At 35.4% G+C, this 25658-nt stretch overlaps 1 protein-coding gene and 1 non-coding gene across 6 annotated transcripts in view; both read right to left on the bottom strand.

The window, feature by feature from the left end:
• msps (msps cytoskeleton-associated protein 5) overlaps window positions 1–25658 on the bottom strand; it is a 107432-nt gene that overhangs the window by 68471 nt on the left and 13303 nt on the right. For all 5 annotated transcript variants that reach the window (XM_069824336.1, XM_069824338.1, XM_069824339.1 and 2 more), the window contains exons 3-11: window positions 25377–25570; window positions 23387–23593; window positions 18799–18970; window positions 16183–16312; window positions 11785–12005; window positions 6520–6714; window positions 4183–4363; window positions 3960–4072; window positions 1537–1902 (exon numbers count right to left, since the gene is read on the bottom strand). In XM_069824336.1, the coding sequence (XP_069680437.1) occupies window positions 1537–1902; window positions 3960–4072; window positions 4183–4363; window positions 6520–6714; window positions 11785–12005; window positions 16183–16312; window positions 18799–18970; window positions 23387–23593; window positions 25377–25570 (1779 nt within the window). The remainder of the gene's footprint in view (window positions 1–1536; window positions 1903–3959; window positions 4073–4182; window positions 4364–6519; window positions 6715–11784; window positions 12006–16182; window positions 16313–18798; window positions 18971–23386; window positions 23594–25376; window positions 25571–25658) is intronic.
• On the bottom strand, window positions 10631–10707 carry TRNAC-GCA (transfer RNA cysteine (anticodon GCA)). The gene has a single exon. It is a non-coding gene; the product is annotated as a tRNA-Cys (tRNA).

Genomic DNA, 25658 nt, shown 5'->3' with positions numbered 1-25658 from the left:
TATCCCATCCCTACCTTCCCGTGGTGCAGCTGTTAGTAAGCATAATTTTACAAGCTGAACTAAAGGGAGGGGCTACTCATCAATTAGCACTGGTCAGCTTGAGTTAATGACCGAATTTGGTATAATTTTCCTCTATCCAATACCTAATTCTCTCTTTACCCTTTCCTATCCAGTCCTCTAACCGAACTCTTACTTTCTTCGACCCCGACAGTATTAGAGCATTTGAGGCCTAGGGGTTCATTTCACTTTCCTTCCTACCCTTCCTACTTTTCTGTTCCTAGTGCTGACCTGCTATAGCACTAAAATCGTCCTCCAGTGGCTTAAGGAGGGAAAGTTGGTGATCAACAAGATCTCCCAACTAGGTCCAGTGGACCCGTCACCAACAGCAGGTGTGGTCCTCCAGACATTCTGGGGGTTGTGTGTGAATGAAGTAGCCACCAAAACGTTAAAATATGGTGTTCACTTAAATTGGCTACAACTTGTCATTTAACCACTCCAATATGAAATAAGTACCATTAAGGTAAAATTCATAACAATATCTTTGAAAAATATTGGAGTGCAAGAGGTCAAATGACTTTATTGTCAAATGTCTGGCATTAGAAAACAACAACATTTTAAGCTAAACTTCATTTTTTCTACAGTATACAGCAACCTCTTGTTATTAGTATTAAATATTGTTCCCATATTTCATTAATATCAGTTTAATAGTTTTGGAGTTATTACAATAAAATTTTTTTTTAAATATATCTACTTGCACAAAAGGCGGCCGGGTAGCTCAGTTGGTAGAGCAGCTGGCTACGGACTGGAAGGTCCGGGGTTCGATCTCTGGTGGTGACAATTTTTTTTCATTGCCAAACTTTCAGAATGGCCCCGAGGTTCACTCAGCCTTCTATAAAATTGAGTACCGGGTCTTTCCCGGGGGTAAAGGGCAGTCAGAGCATGGTGCCAACCACACCACCTCATTCTAGTGCAGAGGTCATGGAAAGCATGGGGTTCTACCTCCATGCCCCCCCAAGTGCCTTCATGGCATGTTACGGGGATACCTTTACCTTTACTTGCACAAAATATATGTTACAGGCTTGAAAAAATGTACACCATCTTTGGCATGCACATAATTTAACAGCAGAAGCATAATTTGAATTTTGAATGTATGAGTGACCTGACAAAAACTTAATACAGCCAGTCTGAAGATTCTAGATTTTTTTTGTGTGTATTTTATTTTTTTAATTTTGAAAATATTTACATTAACCAAATAAAGGCTCTGAAGTGTTGCTGACCAAACATATAAAGAAAAAGGTCACTGATTATCTACCCTTCCCCAAAAAGAAACGAAAATGGGGTTTTTTTTCGAGAAAAAAAAAAAAGACCAACATTTCACCCATCTTCTCTCTTATCTGCAGAATACTGATTTAGATTGTTTAAATTATCATAATTTCAAGAGAAAATATTTGAAGCAGATTTAGTTACAACGATCAGAAAGAAAAAAAGAGCACTAACAAGTGGCTATGCAATACAATCACAATAAACAAGCCAAACCTGTGTCAACTGCTCCACAGCAGACAGGCGTGTTTTCCAGTTACTGTCACTCAGGCCTGAGATTATTTCCTCAGATAAAATGGTAGCTGCCTTTTCATCAACTTCTTCTTGACTAAGGTCTTTTTCAACAGCCTTCACAGAGGACTTGCCTTTCCCAGCAGCTCCACCACCAGTCTGTTTCTTTGGCTGTGCTTTCTTTGGTGCTGGTGCTGCTGCTGTGGCTGGCCTCTTGACAGGTTTAGGAGCAGTACTTCCCGCTGTAGTCTTTCCTTCATCTCCACGTCCCATTTTGGCTGGGGCCGTAGCTGGCCGTTCAGTTTTAGGAACTTTTGCTACTATAACAGCCTTGTCACAGCATTCTTTGATCTGTTTTGGAAATAAAGATTCTTTTTTAGATCTTTACAAGGGAGACAAGAAATCACCAACATATCCACTAAATACAGTATATACCAATATCACCATTCTTCGCATGTTTTACATGTTTCAAATTCAGTTTTTGTATAATATTGCAAATGTTATCATTGTTTATAGCTTATTTTTTTGAATTAAATAAGTGACAAGGGATTCATCGAAACATTTGGGCATGGTTGAAATTATAAGGGTGTTTAGAATTTTAAATAAAATGTTCATACTTTTTTATTTGTCTTCATACTCCCCACATTTAAATATAACTAAAGAGCATTTTCGTTAATTGAATCTTCATTCAATCAATGCAATTGATAGTCAAAACTGTTCACACATCAATATGATTTGATTCCAAGAGTTGTTTGAAATTTTAACGAATAATATGACATTATAGGGAACTGCATTAATTTGGAAATTAATACCACAGTTAAGTACTTTATATTTAGATTATATTAAATTAACTACTTCTGTCTTTATAGTTGCTGCATTTATTAATCTCCTGCATTTGTGTACGAATAATTTTTCATTAAATTAAAATGAATTTGAATATTTTGTTAAGCATTTACACATTAAAAAATGAATTCATTATAATTTCACATGCATTTGTTTCAATTCTAACCGGGTTCGAAACTACTGTGCTTCATCTTAAATACATGATGTTATCTATCACCAGAGGTGTAGGCCTACTATAATTAATGATTTCACAATATTAACAGTAAGTGTGACGAGATTTCTCGAATGTCAAGAGCATAAATAGGCCTATTTTACATTAAGAGACAAATGAGATCATTTGTTAAGTAATTAAATTTTCTTTCGAGTTCTACACAAACAGCACAGTTAAAATTTAGCATGATCCAAGGGCTTTCCTCCTAACTTGACTACTGAAGCATGGAAGACAAAGAGAACAATAAAATTGTATATATATATATATATATATATATATATATATATGCAGTGAGGGAAGTGGGGAAAAAACCAGAGGCAGTATGCTACCCCAAAACTTTCCTCTGGCATACCTCGATTTAAAAAAAGGCATACCCCCTCCCTTACAACATAAACATAAATGATGTATACAATAAATTGTTTCGTATAATCAGTAACGCAAATCTTTGAAGCTTATGCAACACATTAAATTTCTGAAGAAAATAATTTCAAGTTACTTCAATTATTTACTACATCATTTTACAATGTCCTTTGAGACTTATCATTTAAAATAATGTTAAAGATTCAAAGTGCCTTACTTAATTATAAATAAAAAGTGCAAAAAAAATGAGTCACTAAATTGGCAACAATGGCCACCACAGCCTTCTATATTTGAAATACTACCGTTGTAAACATTCCAGGGGTTGAGCTTATCAAATAAGCGTGTATAAATACACACTAAATAAAGTTCCAGAAGGCTGTGGTTTAGATTTACGAAGCAAACAAATAGTACTCTTTGCTGTGAAGAAATGTGTAAACAAATTTTTACGATCACATTTTTTCAGTGACAATATGTCATTTTTCAATAAAGGTATGTTTTCTGGCCATAGAAACCAGTAGCGGTATTCCATACCATCTCACTTCACTCACTGTATATATCGTCGCCTGAATGCAAGAACTAGGTAACTTGATTTTTCATATTTTGTGACATTGCCTATTTACTTATTTATTGCACTAAGGAATATGTCTCGCTTTCTTTTACCTATTTGTTATATTGGAAAATAGATGCGCTGATATCGTTCGATCAGTTACCTAGATCCTGGATTACATTTTGCGCAATTTTTGCTATGCTATAAAAGAGGTTACTAAAAACCGCAAATTTCGAGTAACCTAGTTCTTGCATTCAGGCGACGATATGTAGAAGAGCTCATGAAATGCAGAGATGAAAAGTGGAGATTCATGAGATATGCAAATATTCTTTAATTTTTTTATTCTTTAATTACAGTTATGAACATCAAACTAAACACAATGTAACCAAATGAATCCATTTTTATGCTGTAAATGAATTAATGCTTTATAATGCTGAACTCTGTTACCTTAGTCATCTTAATGTTGTCCAGATCTGTCATGAAGGGCATGATCTGCTTTTCACTAACAACTTTCATAGCTGTACCCAAAGCCTCCGCAGAGTTGTCTCTGACTGTTGGGTCTGCAAGAACAGTAAATGTGTATTGTGACAAAATATTCTGCCAAATATCCTTAACAGAAACGAATTCTGCAAGTCATTCTGTATTATTTAAGGTTATGTATAAAATGTACCTGGTTCATTTAATGTCTTCAGTAATGCAGTTGTATAAGCTTTCAGCAGCTTTTTGTTCAGCATCATGGGAGTGCACTTCGTGAAACATCTTGCAAGGAAAGATGCTGTTTCAGCTTTTACTTGAGGATTCTTATTTTCTAGAGCTGCAAGAACGTCTTCCTGTATAGCTTCAATAGTGGTCTATAATAAAAATATGTGAATTAAGAAACAGAATCAGTATCATGAATAATACATAAGGAACAGGACAGCAAATTTACAATTAATACAAATAGTTTTAAGGGGGGAGGGAGGAATTTAATGGTCAAGGTAAACAGAAAATTTGAATATGTAAGAATGTCCTAAATGACAATACACAAAATTATGGAGATAGCAAACTTTTACACAACACGAAACTCTGACTTAATCTGATTGATACACACACAGAAGGAATATATAATGAAATTTACTTCAGAACAGAAAGAGTGACGACCCAAAAGCAATTTACCGTACGAGAAAATAGAGAATTTTCAAACAAAGTGAGGCAATGGTAAAACATAGCATCTGGTTGCCAGACAATAGAAAATTCAATTTCAATGACTTCCAGGTGTTTGCTTTTAGCACAAGGAGCTAATTATTTGAACTACAGCAGTGAGATTCAATTTGCAAAGACACTGTTTGCTACTCCCGTACAAAAGTTAGTGTCCATCGATAGAAGTTGATATGCGTCTGGTGGACTAGAGAAAGGATTGTGTACTATGAATTACTTCGCAGGAATGTAACCATAACTGCTGACATTTACTGGCAACAACTCACATATGCCTTGTGGCCGCAATTGAAGAAAAATCACCGGAAAGACTGCATCAAGTACTACAGATGCAACACTATAATGCACAACAACACTCTGCTAACATGATAAAAGCAGCTATTCAGGAGCTTGATTGAGAGGAGATTCCACATTCCCCATATTCTCCCGATTTTGCGCCCTCAGATTTCCACCTTTTCCCTTATCTATCCAACAATCTTCAAGGGAACTCCTTTGATAACGAAAATGCTTTACAAACTTGGCTTGATCTTGTAACTCCAAACCAGCAAATTTCTTCACATGTGGATTCGGGAAATTACCTCAGCATTGGCAGTATATTAGGAATATATTACTGAGCACTCACAGATACAAGAGATTATTCTGCCACAATTATCTCGAGCAGGTACCACTAGTAAATTTATTAGAAACATAGCAAGCCTAAGTTAACGAGAGATGAGAAGTATGCCATAGTTCTTAATTAGCAACATAATTCATGGCACAAAGTTTAAAGAACAATGAATTCATGAAATGTTCAGAGGATATTTTCACTTCCTCTCCCCAAATTTCGTAGTGAGGATTCAGATGCATAAACTGAGCAATACAACATTTGTTATTTTACATATATAGGTGTTTAAAAAAAAAGTATCCAATATTTTAGGAGGTGCTAGTATGCATAAAAACAAGAAAATAATGTTTAATAAACATGGGTCCCACAACACTTGTTTACAGGAAGTGCTCAATGTGACATCCATTCATGGCAATGCATTCTTCTGCCCTTTGGCGTAAGAAATCACGCACTCTTTGAAATTTACCATAACGAATAGTCTAGGAGATTTAGGTTTGGGGAAAGAGCTGGTCAAGGTATGGGCCTCCTCGATCAATCCAGCAGTTCTGAAATATCAGCATCAGGTGTCCACGCACATTGCAGAGAAAATGTGCTGGTGTGCCATCGTGCATGAACCCTATCTGTAGTCTTTGCTGACATGGCACATACTCCAGCAAGGTAGGCAATACCTTAATAAGAAAGTTCTGATGACGAGCCCCAGTTAATCTCTGTGGTAGCACGTATGGCACTATTTATCTATCGCCAAGAATGCCTGGCCATACGTTGATTGAGAATCAGTGCTTATGTCTTGTTTCTTCAACTACATGGAGATTTTCATCAGCCCACACATGCTGATTACCAAATTTCACAACATCATCTCTGCTGAACCCTGCTCATATCTGCAACCAGACTTTTTTTTCAGTATTCCATGCCAAGGGTGTCAACTACAGTATGATTATCTGGTAGTCTGCTGTATTGTAGGGCAGAAAAATGCATTGCCATAAATGAACGTCACATTCAGCACCACCTACGAACAAGTGTTCAGATCTCAGAACTCAGAAAGTATGTGTTGTAGGACCCATGTTTATTGGGCATTATTTTCTTGTTTAGATACATACTATCGCATCCTAAAATATTGGATACTTTTTTTTTTAACACCCTGTACAGCTAATTTTTTAACTTCTTAAATTTATGTTACATTAGTTCAAAAGGAAATCAAGATCAACTCACACTCAGGTACACTGCATCTATAGCTTCTCTTAATGCAAGGACTACATTTTGTTTTTTCTCCCTGAATTTTTCTAGGATGCAGGGTATACAAGCTCCTGCATAAGGCTGGAATTTCTTCTTTAGGCCATTAGCCAAACCTGCAAGACACTTTCCTGCCACTGCAACGACCATTACGTTTGTATCCTTGGATATGACCTGAAAAACGAATTAACACTATATAAAATTCATTACTAAGTGCTAACTAAATTTTAATTTAAAATAAATATTTAATTAAATCATGCCTCACATTGTAGCAAATGTCTCCATGCAACAAACTCAGAACTCTGTAATACTTAACAGGTTCCAATGTTAATCAGCATTCTCTTCTAGCCAGTTAGCATATGATCATTTAGAGTGTTAGAAGGTATTAGATATTAAACTCCACTACATACTAAAATAAGCAGTAATTATGTATTTTAATAGAAATATGGAACCGAAGTCCTTAGCTGAATATTCACAAGGAATGAACTAGCTTCTAGTACCCAGCTACTTCAACTAGTTACAGTATTTTTGTTCTTGCCTAACCCTTCTCCGGGCAACCAGGGTCCGTCAGGCCCTGGCACTACTATTTTTGTGAATAAAATTAAAGCTATAATTTCTACCTACTTGAAATTTCATGACTTTGTTAATTTCTGTGTTTTTTATATCTAGGGAGAAGGAAAATATTGTAGTATTTTGCACAAATGTTCTAGAACACTTTTACTTCTTTAAAGTCTTAACTGGGCAAGCAGGGTCTATTGGACCATAGTATATTTTATTGGTTTTTCTCACTTAGTAACGAGGTTTCACTCTTTCAAACCATTCAGTGATAATCTGACGGCAATGGAATGTTGGCAAAATTATTTCCGAAGCTCAACAACAATGACATTTTAAAAAATGAACCAATTATGCATTATAATAAACATAAATAAGTCAGTGTGAAGTTATGCTACCATAATACGGTGTAGTTTATAATAGAAAGAGTGACTGAATCACCTTTACTTTATTTTTATATGGGAGTAATTATTATGGAAAAGCCAAAGAAAGTCAAAGAAACAAAGGTACGGTCTTTAGCTGTTACAGTATATCTGAATGCATCTTAGTTATGCTGTTATACTGAAGAGTTGTAATTAGGTCAAATATTCTGACCGACTCAGCGTAAGTACTTGTGTAAAGAATCCATTCAGGATTTGATTAGAGAACCTGACCTAGGAAAAGACGATTCTAGCTATGAGCCAGATGATAACACCGATAATAGCAAATCTGATCATCAGAGTGAAGCATCAGAAGTTAGTAATCATCACTTAGAGCCACAATATGACCCTGAAACCCATGATGATGATCTATCAATGAGAAAAGCAGTTATCACCAATGTGATCCACAAGAGGTTAGTGTCGACCATCTAGAACTAGGATATGGGGGGAAGCATTCATTCAAACTGCTAATTTCTTTGGTAAAGATGGCACAACGTGGAACTCTCAGCGTTTTCCGACAGGCCGAGCTAGGGCTCACAATATTATCAAAGGGTCAATAAATAAAGTCACTCTTTCACCTGGGAAATCTATTGATGCCTTCAATCTTTATACTGATTCAGTTATAAGTGACATAAATAAATAATCAAGAGGCTGAGTGGGTGTATTTAGAAAGAAATGTTGCACACCCATATGTAACATTTATTTCAATGTACCAAAACCAAATAAGGCAGATGTTCTTTCTGCAATGCACCACACACAAACCATTTCGGAAGAAGAAAAACCACAAATTATTCTTCACTGTAATAGCACAAAAGGATATATTGACACAATCGATCATTAGTGAATACATATGCATGCAAGAGACGTACAAATCGCTGGCCATTTGCATTTTTATGAATCTTTTAGATGTATGTGGAATTACTGCATTTGTTGTGTGGATGAGCCTTCATCCTTCGTGGAATCTTGGAAAACAGAACAATAGGAGGTTGTTCCTTGTAGTTGTTGCTGAAAGTCTCATCCAACCTCAAATTGAAATAAGATCTAGAGTAGGACTTCAGAAAAAACTGTAATGACCATTGCTCCTTTCATGCCAAGAGTTAGTAGGCCTCTCCATCAACTGCGTCCCAACCACAGGAGAGCACTAACAGGTGTCATATGTACCAGTATGAAAAAAGTCGCAAACAAAAACAAAACTGTGACAATTGTGGCCAATCTGTGTGTAATGAGCACAGTGAAGTGACCCGTGTGTGTAAAAACTGTAAGAATGATGATGAGTGATGACGTGTGTGTGAGAGTAATGACGTGTGAGAGTGACGACATGTGAGTGTGAGAGTGATGATGTGAGAGTGTAAGTGATAATATGTGAGTGTGTGAGAGTGATGACATGTGAGTGAGTGATAATGTGTGAGCATGTGAGAGTGATGACATGTAAGAGTGTGAGTGATGACGTGTGAGTGTGTGAGAGTAATGACGTGTGGGAGTGTGTGTGTTGTGCTAGAAATGAGAAAATCTAAAATGTGTGTAAATGTGTGTGAGTTTTACGACGAAAGTGAAAAAAAATTGTAGATCATACATTAAACATGTTCTTTTTATCGCATGAAAAAGTACTAAAATTATATCATTTATGTATATCATCATGGATACTTTGGTCACTATAATAATATCATTATTAAAGAAGATTAATTTTGTGTACAATAAAATGATTTTCTTCTGTCAATGTATTAAAATGGCATGTGGGTCCGACGGACCCTCCTTGCCCATCAACGTTACAAAAGTAGGTTGCCCGGAGAAGCGTTAATATCACACATTATTTCAAATTTAGAAATTGTACATGTAAGGACAGATCCCATAAATTGGTCGAAATAGAAGAAAATATCTTCAGCAATTTACTGTAATTGAAATCTATCTTTGCAATTGCGTAAGCTATGTACAATAAGACATTACATTAAAATTTAGCAGTGTCATCTATGAATTACTTTTACTTTCCTCATGAAATGATCAATGTCGAGTGAGCAATATTGAAGAAAAATGCACCTATATTTACCAGCATAAAATACTAAAGGTAATAACTAAAAACAGATTTAAATGACTATGTTGAATGTCAATTTCAAAATTTATCTTGGAGTGGAATTACAGCATTTTTAACACAATCTCTGCAATAATTTTTAAACCTGTTACAGTATTTGATTTTATTTCCAGTGAACATACTCTTAAATGCTCTTTGCATGTCCACATTTTAACTAATGGTAGGTACTCCATTTACAACATTAACCCAAGCATCTCCATCTAGTGGGTGATTAACAGAGCACTGGTGGAATGCCAATAGAGAAAACAGAGTTTCGAACATCATCGGGATTCGAACCCAGGTTACAAGTGTAGAAAGCAGATACTCTAGCCGTTCGGGCAACAGTGCACCTTAATATTTTCTTAATTACCTCAATAATTCGAATTAAGTTTCAGTGCATTTACATAAAGATTATATTAATTATTAATTCAGTGCATTTGCTTCCTTCACCACGCCCCTTTCCTCAAGCAACTATGAACATGGCCAGACCACTGTAAATATATGATGTGGGGCAGAAGATCAACTCTGTTACCCAAGTTCATTTCTGGATTGATCTTTACGGAAATCACTATGTCAAATTCCCTCTTATCTTCTTCATACTTCTGCAGGACAAAGTTATACAGAAGCACTAAAATTGAAATATTAACTACTGCATAATCAACTTCTATACACAAACATACAAACTAGATTTTACCAGCTTGCAGATGTCCTGCCCGCCAGCACTTTCTTCAGACTAAAAAACATACTCCAGTTACACCGCATGGTGTACTGTTGGGGTTAATCATAACACTACAGAAGATACTGTACTGGAACAGATTCAACTCTCAAGAATATTGAAGTGTTAAATACAGGTCATTTATTAAATCTAAGGTACCACCTGCATGTCAGGAACTTGTTACCATTTTTAGAAAAGTATAAAGCAAGAACTTAAGAGGCTTAAAATTTGATACATCAAATATTCATATGTATGAGGTCTCGCCCACCTCATTGAATATTACATGACTAATATGAATTAGTCTATTGTATTATTACTGTTAAATACGAGAAAAATTCGTACCGGCACCGGGAATCGAACCCAGGACCTCTCAGCTCTGCGTGCTGAGCGCTCTTACCAACTGAGCCATGCCGGGCCACGATCCACGGCATCGGACGAACCTCTCTCGTAATGTTATTTTTACAGCCTTACTGCCTACACTTGAGACGAAACACGTCATATATGCAGGAGCGCATATTTTAAATGACTTTGTGGCCATATTCAACATCAGTTTCATGACAACTGCTAACATCAAATATTTTATGTATTAAACCGTTAGCAGTTGTCATTAAACTGATGTTGAATATGGCCACAAAGTCATTTAAAATATGCGCTCCTGCATATATGACGTGTTTCGTCTCAAGTGCAGGCAGTAAGGCCGTAAAAATAACATTACGAGAGAGGTTCGGCCGGCGCCATGGATCGTGTCCCAGCATGGCTCAGTTGGTAAGAGCTCTCAGCACGCAGAGCTGAGAGGTCCTGGGTTCGATTTCCGGTGCCGGTATGAATTTTTCTCGTATTTAATAGTAATATTAAAATTTGATGTTTTAGTGCACAATATTAATCTACTCAATCTAAAAAATTTAAGACACCGACAAAGGTACAAAAGAACTTGAATTTTAGTTTTCGGACATTTTGGAATATCTTTTCATAAAGAATATGAAATTTCTCATGTTTCTCTCAATACTATAATTAAATAAAGTAATAATAAAGTAATAACAGTTAATTTTGTTCACAAAATCTAGTATACCAGAAGGAAGTTAAATGTTAAAACACCACAAAACTGAAGTGATCACACAAATGTGTAACTTAGATTTGAAAAACAGTTACTACCACTACAGTCTTAGAAGGTTAGTAGTTAAAATACAATAGAAATTCTAGGAATAATACCAATTGAAGTCTTAATGGTTACTGTACAAGTGATCAAGCTCCTTGAGGCCACTCACAGACTGCATGCGTCAGCTGCACGGCTGACCACCATCAACCAACATGCGACAAAATGATTAGGAAGCACCATACTGGAGAGAGTTCTATGAGACTCCTCACACTACCGTGGTTAAAGAGGGATGCAGCGTAAGATGCCCCATACAATCAAATGCTTCCTGCACATTTTGCTGCGTGCTGTCCAGCAATCAGGGTCGATGCTGGGGCACGCAGCGTGCAAGCAGCCTTACTTTCTTGAGAGCGCGGACTACGTCCCCGTAGTCTCCACTCTCCAGTTTCGGGGTCTGCAAGAGTTGTTCCAGATTGTCCACCGCCTCCTTCCTTTCCTGCCATTTCTTTGCTTCCAGTTTCTCATAAAAGTCCTTTGGTAGTTTCGACAGAATATCCACTGGCTCCATCAGCTCATATGGGTCTATTTCTGCAGCTCCGTCCACCTCATCCTCGGCCTCATCTGCAGGACAGCAACTATCATCACTTGTCCAAAGGTCAAATGATCACTCCTCCACAGCACAGCGATGTAACGCATCAGAGGATTTCTCATTTTAGATGTATGAACATTATGCTATTTTCCCCATTATGCAAAAAAATCTCACGTATTTGAAGTGAGGGGCGAAATACTGTAACAATCTATTTGGTCAAGTATTTCATAATTCTACAGAAATACTTTAACAAAGGAGGCGCTCTTTTTCTTTAACAATAGTATAGAGTACTAAGCACGTGATTTTACTTTCTGACACCCAATAATTTCCATAGAATAACCCAGAACTCATCCTCTGAGGTTCTGACTGATATGTACGCTCCCCCACTCTTCCTACAGAGCTGCGCAAAGAGTAGATGAGTCCACTTACGAATTATAGGGGGGCTTTGCCTTGAACTCTGTAGAACATGCCCGACCTTCCCTTCTATTCCTACCCCATCTAAAGAAACGTTCCTGTACTGCACATCGTGTCTTGACAAAATGCATGAGCTGTACATCTCACTTGACAATATGTGTTACAGGAAGAACAATTTTTGTACACATTTCAAGTCTGTGTAGAGTTGCCAGGTTTTCAAACAAAACACAGGAGACTTTGGAAATAATTGTCAAAATCATTCCATCAAGCTATTGACACGTTTTACCTTTGGGAGCAATTTATATATAGTATAACTGTACGCAAAAGTAATTTAAAATTAATCTCATAGCACTATTAATACTTGCCACTTGCTTTGTATTCATTCAGAAACTTTTACAATTGAAATTTCCCTTAACAAAACAGGTTTAAAATTAATCAGAATTTGTTATTGTAGATTACATTTAAAAATATATAATTGGAATACTAGCACATTTACTATTCATATTTACCATTTTAATTAATTAATTAATTGCGGGAGGGAATATTATCAAATATGTCAGACAGGAGAACCCATTAAAATACAGGAGACCTGGCAACCCTAGATTAGTGTAATATATAGCTAGTCAGCAATGTATGAAATGTCGGGAGAAAGGAACTGGCCACCCTATCCCATTATCTTCTGACTTGGTTGCCTCGTAAGTGGTGCCTTCTTGGTATTACTTGTGAGGTTCAGACCCGACTTCGAACAATTGACTAAACAACAAAAACCTAGAATTCTTCCCCTGTTGTACTAATAATGAATGTATTGCCACAATATTTTTTACATCAGACATTATGAGCAAACAGATCATTTAATTGTAAAACACGATTGTTCATTATATAGAAATACGACCTCCTTTGATCATATCTCCATTGGCACTGAAAGTGCTGCCATGCTGGTGTGGTCCAAACTTTCCTCCCCCCCCACCCACCCAACAACCACTGTCCAGAAATTTACACCTGGACCTCTCGTGCAATCTATCAGCACATGCCATGTTAGCTCAATGATTATGATACCAGCCATTAGTTCCAGAAAATTATGGCATCTACCTTGGGTAAGTAATTTATAATAAATATTTGCAATTAAATGGATGGTGTGATTACAAAAATATAACAAACATAGGAAACATAAGAAGATACGTCAGAAAGTTGGAGAGAAGAAAGAAAGAAAGACAGAAGACAGACAAATACAGTCATCTAGTAATGAAATATTTAATCTTATCTCTCTCTTAGTTCCAACAGCCAATGTGGTGATACAGATCCATTCATTACTATGTAAAACAGGTGAATAGTTCTAGGTTATTCTATAGAAAGTATTCGTAGTACTCAATTGTTAAAGAAAAAATGGTGCCTTCTTTGACGAAGAATTTCTGTAGAAATATATACATTTCTTTTTTTGTAGGTATGCTGACGCACAACACTACATAGTTTAAGAATCTGTAAAATTATCAGAATCTTCGCAACAATGCTAAAATATAATTATGTAATTTGACGAGAATATATTATTTGTAATTTTGTCTGGAGGGAAAGGATTCCTTTATTCGCTATGAAAATACAACAGATTACAAAGCTTTACTTTCTTTGAAAGTAGACACACTAAAGATTTTTATTCTCCTTAAAAGCTCACATCCTCAGAGTTTAAAATTCAATAATTTCTGCTCAATGACATAATAATAATAATAATAATAATAATAATAATAATAATAATAATAATAATAATAATAAGAAGAAGAAGAAAGAAAAATAAATTAACATTTTGCGACCTCCCACCAAAATGTGTATCTAGAAACAGAACATAGTAACAGTTTTCTGACCTACATTTTGTTAAATGTTCTCTCCTTTCCAGCATTACGAAACACAAAAAATGTACAATTTATTTCCTGTTCAGTAGTATAAGAAAATGATAACCTCATATTATTCATATACCGGTAATAGTAATCTATCACATCAGTTAAGTGAAAAATCTCATCTGTGTTAAATTATATACTACACGGTTAATCTGTGGTAAACACAGAACATAACACATCACTAATGTACCTAAGAAATCTCATAAAACTATTATCAAAAATTAAAACTTTTGATTACATTAATTGCTATGTAATATGAAATCTAAAAAAATACAGAAACAAGAAATATAGGTAGGCATAGGAAACGATGGATCAAACATGCAACAGATAACAGTTTAATACTTTGAAGATATCTTTTTCTTCGAGAATACTATAATCTTAGTCAACGCTGCTCTTTTTCTACACTCCCTGACTATCGCCACTCCAGAAGCTAGAAGGCAGCAGTTCCATCACTGGACTTACCTCCTTGCTAGCACAACTAGAGGAAAACTCTTCTGCTTGCAAGACTAGAAATAGATATAGCCAGATTCTACATAAATATCAAAATAACTGACTTTAATATGTTAACCAAATGTTCAGAGCAAGAATCCATAGTGCAATCTTCAATAACAAACCAGGAGAGACAAGAATACTTGACTGCATCTAGAAGAGAGGTCAAAACTTTCGTAGACTTCAACAGTCATTTTAGAATGTTGTTATAACCTGTTAGAATGACACTCCTGCCATTCTAACAATACAACAAAAACCGCACTTTATTATTTTTTTTTTTTATTCTCAGCACTTAAAAGTAGTGGCAACTGAATTTTTCAACTCCTATACATAGGGACCATATTTCCTGTGCGATTTTGGTGTTAAAGTTGCCATTATTTTGGTGGGCATTTCGTGAAATAAATTGTCAATTAAATGTATCATGTTATGTTCAATATAAAAGTTTGTTATTTTTTATTTTTGTTTACACATTACCTATTCATCTGAAATCTGATAAGTAAAATATGTTACTTGTCAGCAATGTATGTAATGGAGGGGGAAAGGAACTGGCCACCCTAGCCCATTATCTCCCGACTTAGTTGCTTCATAAGTGATTCTTATTAATGTCACTTATGAGGTTCAAACCTGTCTTCGAACAGTTTATTGACCATCACCTATCAGCATTATCAACATTTTTTTTATTGTAGGTAGAGTCCCAGATGCCTCTACAACAGCATGTGAATATTATGACGCATTTCTTAAATCCAAATTGATATTTTACTTAGTTTTGAAATACATCATTATGTAGGATTAATTTCTTGTAAATAAAACACAAATTACAGTAGATTTTCTCCCCCCCCCCCATTTCTCTCTCCTAAAATTGGGGTACACGGAATATTCACGTATATGCGATGATTATTAATGCCATTTCAGATGTCCAGTAATTAAATGCCACTTTAGTTACACATTTTTCTTACTTATACATTTTTTCCTTTCAGACACCTGCAAAAACATGTAAATGAAGTTTTACTTGCCTCATAAGGTCTATAAAGAAATACAGAAATTATGGTCAATCAAACAGAATTTTCATATGGGTATTGCTTTTCCTTCTACATAAATTGATCTCATGAAAATTCAACAAACTCTGATACAAACAATGTGGACTCCCCCTATAAGATAAACCTTGAATTACTTGCTCTGCAACATGTCAACAATTACAAAAAATAAATCCCTAGTCAACAATTATTGCAAAAAAAAAAAAAAAAAAATCCCTAACTTCCATAACCGCTGAAGTTATATAAAGGATTCAGGAAGCACTAAATTGAGATACATTGTACATGGCAATTTAATATATCTAATAAAAATACGAGTCCTAATCAAAATGTGCTATAAAGTTCTTACAAGAACAACAACACACTCAGAAAAGCCAAGTTTTTCTCACCTTCTCCATCTCCTGAGGCAGCTGCTTCTGCAGCCAACTTTGCTTGTTTCTGTTGCTGAGATTTCAGATATCGAGTGGGTACAGATTTGTCTCCTTTCACTTTTTCAAATTCGGCTTCCAGTTCTGTAACCTATACAAACACATTTTTTTCTGAACCTCTGAACTAGTTTCGTAGATGTCAACTGATTAAGTACCAAACAAATAAATTAATTCAACACAAGTAAATTTTTTGTGGTACTACGAATTTTTTCCCCCTACTATTCTTAATGTTTCCAATACTTAAAATAACTCGTTTGGTTTTGCTTTTCAAGGGCTGGACGTTTAAAATACCACAATTGAATATGTTAAGGGTATTAACCTGCTATTAACATTAACTGATAGTGAAATGTAGTCTGAAATATTTTTGATTATGTAACCAAATTTTAATTCTACCATCTCGAGGCACTTCCCTTTACTTCATACCATTGTACAAGGAGTGTTCCATATTCATTTACACTTTCAAATTTCTCACCATCCATTTGGCTTGCAATTACAGTTGCAAGCATGTACTACATTGGTCTGCCCACAAGTGGCGACACGATACAAAGGAGTGTAATTCCTGCAAATTACAGCACATTTCCCCAACTGCTGTCAATACGTGAGTGGACAGCATGGAGAGTGATCACCAAGGACAGCGCTGGACGACATGGTTTCTGTGGGAAGAGGGTGTCAACACTGCGATTGGTGGCACCGTGGTGTGAGTATGCACTGTCACGAAAAACCGTGTACAACTGGGTGGATGGCTGGAAATGTGGCAGCACATCAAAGGAGAAGGGAACCCGTTCTGGAAGAAAAGTGACTGTGACAATGCCAGTCAACATCTCTAGAGTGGAGCGACACATTCTGGAGAAGAGGTGCATCACATTCTCGAAACTGGAGGCGGTCACAAGACTTGCCAGAATAACTCTGCACTGCATAGTGCATGAACACCTTAAGATGGAGAAGGTGTCTGTCAGGTGGGTCCCCAAGTCCCTGACTGCAGCAGACAGACAACAGCACAAGGACGTGAGCAGTGATCTCTTTCACTGCCACCAATCGCCTGTAAATATCTGCAGTGTTTACACCCTCTTTCCACAGAAACCACGTCGTCCAGCACTGTCCTTGATTATCACTTTCCATGCTGTCCACTCACATAATGACAGCAGTTGGGGAAATGTGCTGCAGTTTGCAGGAATCACATTCCTCTGTATCGTGCTGCCACCTGTGGACAGACCAATGTACTACATGATTGCAACTGTAAAGGTTCCTACTTTTGCTGTGCAACTTTTGTACTGCAGCTGCAAAAGTTGTGTGTCGTGTTCACACGTAAGCCAAAAGTAGCGCGCTGCACGCTACTTTTCGTGCTGTGCAGCCTGAGCGCTGCAAAAGTTGCAACTAGATGTTGCAAGTCAATTCACACACAAGACCCTAGTTTTGCAGCCGCAGTCTTGCTGCAGATTTCCATCTCTGTGTTGACATTTCAATATACATTTTGTGGTTATGTTCGCATTATTATGAAACTCATGCGATAGCTTATTTGTCTATTATTTGCTTTTCTCCCTAACTAGTATTCAGAAATTGGCATTATTTTTACTATGAAGCTATTAAAAACGTCTATATACTTAAATGATAACCAACAGCATATTCATGTAATCAATGCTGGCAACCCTCCTGCTTGAAACTATGCTAAGAAAAAAAAAGAATTATATTGTCAGCAAACATACTCAGACTGTGTTGTACATTTAGTAACTGTTACAAATAATTTACTTTCATCACATCTAACATTAAAATATATCCAAACAATAAAAGTATCATTGGCACATTTGGATGGTAACACTGTTTGCAACCGCAGCAGAAGTTTAAACAAAACCGATATCAAAAATGCTGTGGCTGCAACTCTGAGAACCCTGTTCACACGTCACTACTTTTAAGCTGTGCGCAGCATGAAAAAGTAGCGGGCAGCAGGTTCGGCAGCCGCTACTTTTCAGGTTGCACCATTGTTCACACGTCACAGTACGAGAGTTGCGCAGTTTTTTGTACTGCAGCGCTGCAAAAGTAACGACGTGTGATCATACCTTAATGATAAGCTAAATAACGGACCATGGATGGTGGGAAATTTGAAAGTTAAATCAATATGGAACACCCCTCATATCTACAACTTTAGCACTTTACTGATGGCACACCGTATCCTTAAAATTGGAAAAGCCGAATGCATGCTTCTTGGATTAGAACGAACTAATTTGTGTGTAATCTATTAATGTGATTCATTGAGCCCGAAAGATATTAATTGCTAATGTAATGATAATCTTAAAACCTTAACCTTGTACTGTTGTGTTATAAAAAATTAGCTACAGTATTAAATTTGAGTCTCAGTTTCTGCTGAAAATAAATACAATAAATTAATAGCAACTTCATGTCCCTCAAATTGAGAAATTTAAACAATTCCTGAAACTGAATATAATTTCATATTCTTTATATAAAAGTAGATGGCACTGGAAGCTCTTATGATGTTGACGCACTGAAGACTAAATCCCAACTCCCTCAAAGTCAATGTTATTCCAAAAAACAACTAAAAGAACGATCTCTTTTCATACTAACCTGAACTGGCTTCAAGGAGTTAAGTTGAGGTTTGAGTGCGTCACCTATCCACCTATAAATCTCAATCACCATAAGTTTTCCTTCATCCCGGACACCTTTGTCTCTATCTTCTAGTAACACTGGCATCTTCTTTATTAATGGCTTTATGTTAATAACCTTTGGACCAAATTCCCTGCAACAAACAAAATACTTCAACATTGATCAATTTAAAAACCTAAGTATGTTTTAAAAACGAAGATATTAACTCTACAAATCTGAAGACTGTGAAAATCAAATATTTACGTGGACTAAATTTCATTCCAATTATATAGCAACACACCATAGTGATAGGTTCTTTAAAATTACTTATAGAAATGATTACAAAAGTATGCAATAAATGAAAACTGCATATTCTACTTTGGTTGTGTTAATCACTGCTTTTAATAGCTATCTGCTGACAAAGAATAAAACTAATTTAAACTTTTGTCAGATTCATTACTATATAATGTGGCCCCAGAAGAATATAAAATACTTCAGGATAATACAGTCTGGGTTAATAGTACATTATGCAACGAGCCTATAATGATAGTAATTAAGACGCGAGTATGTTTATGAAACGAGCGCAAGCAAGTTTCATAATTTTCATATGAGCGACTTAATTACCATTATAGGCTAGTTTCATACGACTTTTTATGCTCGACCATATTTCTAACTTGAAATTATTCAGAAGTATTCATTTTATTCGTATCTGACGAAGATCGGAAGTGACCTTGTGCATAACTCGAAAATTGTGAGATGTGCGCAGATGCAAAAGTACTGATTTTTTCCGAGGAACAATAATGTCATTGACCTTGATGTACTCTAGAGAATAACATGAAGTAATTTTGATATAACCTGGAACTTGATTTAGAATTGAAAAACGAGATGACAAATTGAATTTATTTGAATATTATTTACAATTAGCGCTAATTATTATAGTAACAGAACATAACCTTCTGCGACAGTATTGGATTTCCAGCCTCCGTGACGTTTCCCTCGTCTTTCGATTGCATATCTGAGAATAATCGAAAACCTGAACTTTAATGAATAGGTGTACTTTAATGACATGAATTAAAGGACGCTACCAGGTGTATAATTACCACATTTCGGCATGGTCGAGCATAAAATAATAAATTAAATCATATATACGTATCTCCAAAGTGTTTGTGCTTAATGTGAAGAAAATTTATTAGAACAGGGTTTTCAATAATGTATCATCATATTGTTCTAAACGTTGAAATAATGCGTCTCTCCACTTAGAAGTTCGCTCGAGCATTAGTAAATCCCCACCATTAGATTTCGGACATATGTATCAGGTCAAATCGATTTAAGTACTACATTATTCTGTCAAGTATTTTTACATTCTTCCTAGGACACCCCGCATGACTGATAAGTTCTTAGGAAGGGAAATATTTAATCTGAATGTTGTAAATATGTATGATTTTACAATTACTTAACATTACAAAATTGAAATACTCCAATTAATAATACGAGTTATTAAAAGTAGACCCATAAATATTACGCATATTTTAACATATAACTTAAAGCCCTTTAGAGTTATCTGATAATGAATAAACTTTAATAGATGACATAAACAAAAATCTGATACTCCTCAAACATTTCAAAATTATCATCTTTAGAAACGATAAATTTGAATTATATACCTGTGAGTGGCTATATATTTTTATAAATGCCCCAGTTAACGAACGGTATGGTGCAGTATGTTGCTTCCCCCCCCCCCCTCATGGAGGATTAGATTCGAATACTAATTTTTATGGTGAAATTTTAGCTATTCTTTCAAGTTTACAAAATCTCCTGTATCGAATTGATAAATTTAATGACTGCGATACTACCCTTACTAAAGCATCTTACCATAACATTAAAAAATCTTAGTATTTTTTCCAGTACCATGAAATTTTATGACAATTAGTGAAATTAAATTAATCATTGATACTTGAGTGGATCCAATTCAGCACATTGCAAAGTGAAATGTAATGAGGCAGCTGATTTCTTGACCAAGAAAGGTAGCAGTAAAATTATTCCAAATTCATCTACACCCATGTCTTAACACACTATAATTACATCGGAATATACAATCTAATAAAAAATGACAGAGCTTTTAAAGCAAACAGAAAAAAAATGGAGATATTATGCAGGGCATATAATTTAAAATAGTAATTGAACTACGAAAATTTACAATGACAACATTTCAAATTATTTATGGCCATGATTGCCTCAACATTTACATAGAATTGGTACTGCAGAATCTTCTACAAGATTGTAATCTTAATGAAAGTAAGACTCATCTTTCCCATCATCCAACTTTTACTGAATTTACCAGTCTTCCTGTTAAATACTGGAGTTCAAGAGTGTCAATGACATCAACTGATAAACATTGGATATCAACCAAACATTATAAAATGTCCCAGACTGATTATTTTTAGAGATATAGTGTATTTACCACGTAATACATGCATAGAAAAATGTGAATCTGCGACAAATGATAGCAGTGATGCTGAATCTCACAGTGAATGAGATAAGGCTAGTGTTAATAATAACAATAAAGTGTCTTGTCTTATTGTCACTATACTCATTGTTACAAGTTATCTGTTTATACAACTCCTGCTAACTTTTAATTTAGTGAGACACAATCAATATATAAATTAGTCGCAGCCCATATATTGTTACATATTCTATTGATTATTTCAACATTTGACTGACACACCTTTAATACGCGTCCCCCCCCCCCTCCAATAAAATTTTTTTTCTCGCATAAAGGACGCACCCTAATCCCCATTTCAGTTTGGTTGAGAGGCTTTCCCCTCTACTCACACTCTCTACCGTCAGTGAAGGGGAAGGTGCTACAGTCCGTCGTAAAAATGTTCGACTAATTGACTTACAACACAAAGTGTCAAAATCTATATTTCGAAAGTCTATACCAAGAAGTCAATTCTATTTTTATTACTGTCTATATCAATAATTTGCATATTAAAAATATTTAATGACTTCAATATACGACAGTTACTTGTAACATAAGAAGAAATAAATACTAAAATAGGCGTACAACTGACATATTAAATTTAAGTATTTCGATCTTAATAAGCATAGGTCTACTAAACCAGTAGTAATGCGTTTCTACGTTCAGCTACACAAATTATAGTACTATGCAGTGAATTTTAGTGGAATTATGAATAATAACATAATACAAAGCCTGTATTATGACATGCATAATAATAAAATTAGAACTAGAAATATTTTTATAGACTTTCATAATCTGTTTTGTGCGGAAATCAAGAATTAATTTAAATTAACATACCTCTTTACGTCTTATCTTATCGCTATTATCTTCATCACCGTTCACCGCAGCTAATATTTTGTCTAAAGTTGGCAGTTCTTGACGAAAAAAGAATTGGTGAACTTTAGATCTTATTGCTGATTTTGTGAATTCGTCGTATTTTTCTAACAGTGGAACAGTTTTGCGAAATTTCACCGGACTCTTTAATTTATTGTCATTCATCTTCGCCCCTCTTCTGATGCGATAAACACTTGCTTTTCCCACTCCCGTCAGTTTCCCCGTCATCTCAGCAACCTTTTCTAAACTGTAAGTTGGATTTTCGGTACATAACGTTTCAAATAAATTCAACACACATCTCTGCTGACCACTTCGCATTGGTTTACCTTTTTTATGTTTTATAATGCTGCTGGATGCCATAATGTTCGTTAAATAATTTACAAACTACGATAAAATACGGTCCTAATCCTAAATAAAAAAAAACTATGTACTTATATAAGAAATTAACACTATACTATGTACACTATTTCCTATACCGATATTCACAAAACTCTACGAAGTAAACTGTAAGGACGAAACAAATCTCAAACCACTCAGGGCAAAAGATAAATGTTTTCTCCACCGCTAGTTGCTACACTGCGACAATCTGCACTGTGTCGCTCCCCAACATTCAAACCAACATTCGTTAATTTTATTAGTAGCCAGTTGAAAATATTATAACAATGACACTAAAATATACTGAAACAAGTCATTGTCAAACATCTGTATGGCTGCATTTTATATCCCCTAGTGTACTTTAGTAAATATTTTATTTTGTTCTGTGTACAGCGTAGGGGGTGCAGGTATAAGAAGTAACAGCTACTGTTCGGTTGCTAACGGTATCTGGGGAATAGGGAGGGGGGAAAAGAATGTCTTCGTGCCCTCTCAACTTGCAAGAAATGCCGTTTAGGTTTTTGTTATGAAAATCGAAAAAAAGTGCATCTATTACGTGGGTAAATATGTAATTTATATTGGTATTTCTTTTCTTTAATTGTATGTAATTAGTTTCTCTACTTCTGGAACTACCTATTCCTCAACCTGTCGTCTAATTAGACATTACAATGTTAAATTATATCATATAAAAGAATTAACATTACTCACATGAATTCCTAAATACATAATTTGTAACACAGATACCAGACCTGAAGATAACTGAGTATATAATTTCCTAACAAATCGTGAAACAAAAGGTAGATCACTAACAATTTAAGAGAACAGAAAATCTACACTAATCCATACCTGAGTGCCTGAGTTATTGCAGATATACATGCTGACACTATTTTAGGATTTTTATGATCCATTCCTTTAATAATCTCTTCTTGAACAGCTTCAAACTTCTCTATCTCTACATACATAAGTGTTATCTGAACAGCTAGTTCTTTCGTTTTTGTTTTTGGGGCAGCAATGCATTTTGTAATAATTCCACTCATTACTTCTCCCACAGTTCTGAAATAGAAATTAAAAAATTAATTTTACGTCACAACTGAACACTTCTACACTAACACTAATAATTTGTTCCCATTACTTTTGCTTATTTCATTCTAATACAATGACTAGATGTGTCTAGAACCAAGCCTTAGAATCAATTACAAAAACACACTTATAAATGTAACAAGCATTATTATATTAAATCTATTACATATTTACATACTAAGCCTCATCCTTTTATCAAAAACAAACCCCAGCATCAAAGTAGTAGTTCTCTAGCAAGATAATCTAAGGAATTCCAAAACGTTTTCTTGCACATGTCATCTGCTTTTGAAATCAAAACAAAACACACTTCATTTTCCAAATGAAGTAAGATTTTAAAACAATATTGTTAAGATGAAATTATTTATTGTTCCAAGACTACATTTCACCAAAATGAATTACATTTGCAGACATTAAAATCTTTCGAAGGTTCTATTCATACAAGTTTCCTACAACTCATGACAACGCACATACTGTCAAGTGAGATAGTCTGATAATCAGCCTTCGAGACTTCGGACCCAATAGAGCAGTTCAGTGGGAAATGCGCATAACAGCATAATGAGTATAGTGGTAAACCGTACAGCGGGTGGGGGTACAGTAGAATGAATGCCAACAAATACACAAAGGAAAACGCTCTGGATTTGAAGGTTCTGATGAATAATTTGGTTTTCATACAAACCCATTTTCAAACTGTGTCTGAAACTATTACACTGTTAGAAAAGTCAGAGCAAGGGATGCCGGAAGCCCTCAAATTAGTTGAGAAAATGACACAGATTTAATGAGACACCAAGTACGCCGGTTACTGAACGTGTAAAACAGAAGTGGAAATCAATTTTATGTCAAAATAACGGATACGAAACATTGTGTAATATAAACAGCAAATTAGTGGACATAGAGTCACCCGAGAATAAAGGACTGTCTCTTAGAAACTGCAATGATGTTAGGTTTCTTCGTTTTGCTCCTATCACGTCATGTGACGTAAAACGCAGCTTTTCACAGTACAAACTGTGTTTGGCAGATAACCGAAAAAGATTTACATTTGAGACACTAAAAATGTATCTTGTAGTACATTGCAGTTCGGTACTGTAACTGCACTTTCTAAAGACGACCAATAGGATAAATGAAGAAATTAAAATTGCTACAAGTTTATTTCCACCATTAACACTGTGTATAATTAAACACAAATGTTTATAAAAGACAAGAGAATAAATGCTTTTCACATTCCTTTGACATTGCCATTGTGTAATATATATTTACTTTCAGAATGTACATATGTGTGTGATTCCCCATATTACAGTACTCTACTCTAAATAGCAACATTGTTACCTCAACATATCTCTACCTTTCACTACCTGCAGCGAGACAACAACCTATAGTACATGCACAGTAAAGTTATTGTATCAGGTCCCAAGTCTTGAAGCCTGCTGATAATAGATGTACATATCAACCAAAACCTCGATCAGAGAGAGAAGGTATAGCCACTTCTATCCCCTTGCCAATTTTCAGACATTCGAACCTAAGTCCACTCAAACATACCTCACTAAGCACAATACCATTAACTTTAGACACATTTATAAATGAGGGAGTCAAAAGCAAAGGGGTATAAGTGCACTTAAGTTATTTGTGAGAAAATGTAGTTGTAAGTACTTAAGATTTCGTTCATTAAAATTTTAAATGTTTTAACTTGTCTTGGATGCACTTAACTCATGTCACTTGCACCCCTTTGCTTCAGACTCCCTCAAATACATTTGATCCTTACTTTCCAGCAGAGCCGGAATTCTCCACGAAGGCGAGAACAGCTTCCAAGCCCTTCTCCTGCGCAACTGCATTGCTATCAATAACGAACTTCTTAACAAGTCCCAAGTACTTGTTGAATTCTGGAGATTTTTCATCATCAATCTGACGGAAAAGCTTCGCTGCTTCTTCATAGCCGTGCAATCGTGCTTTCCAAAGCTGAAAATAAGACAAGTTTCTTGTAAGCAATAAAAATATAAAACAAGAGGGAAAACGTGGTAACAATGTCAATGCTGTATTAGAAAAG

Source organism: Periplaneta americana, chromosome 4 (assembly GCF_040183065.1).
Source record: "Periplaneta americana isolate PAMFEO1 chromosome 4, P.americana_PAMFEO1_priV1, whole genome shotgun sequence".
NCBI lineage: Eukaryota > Metazoa > Arthropoda > Insecta > Blattodea > Blattidae > Periplaneta > Periplaneta americana.
Note: the sequence above shows the minus strand (reverse complement) of the source record. Positions and strands in the feature narration are given on the sequence as shown.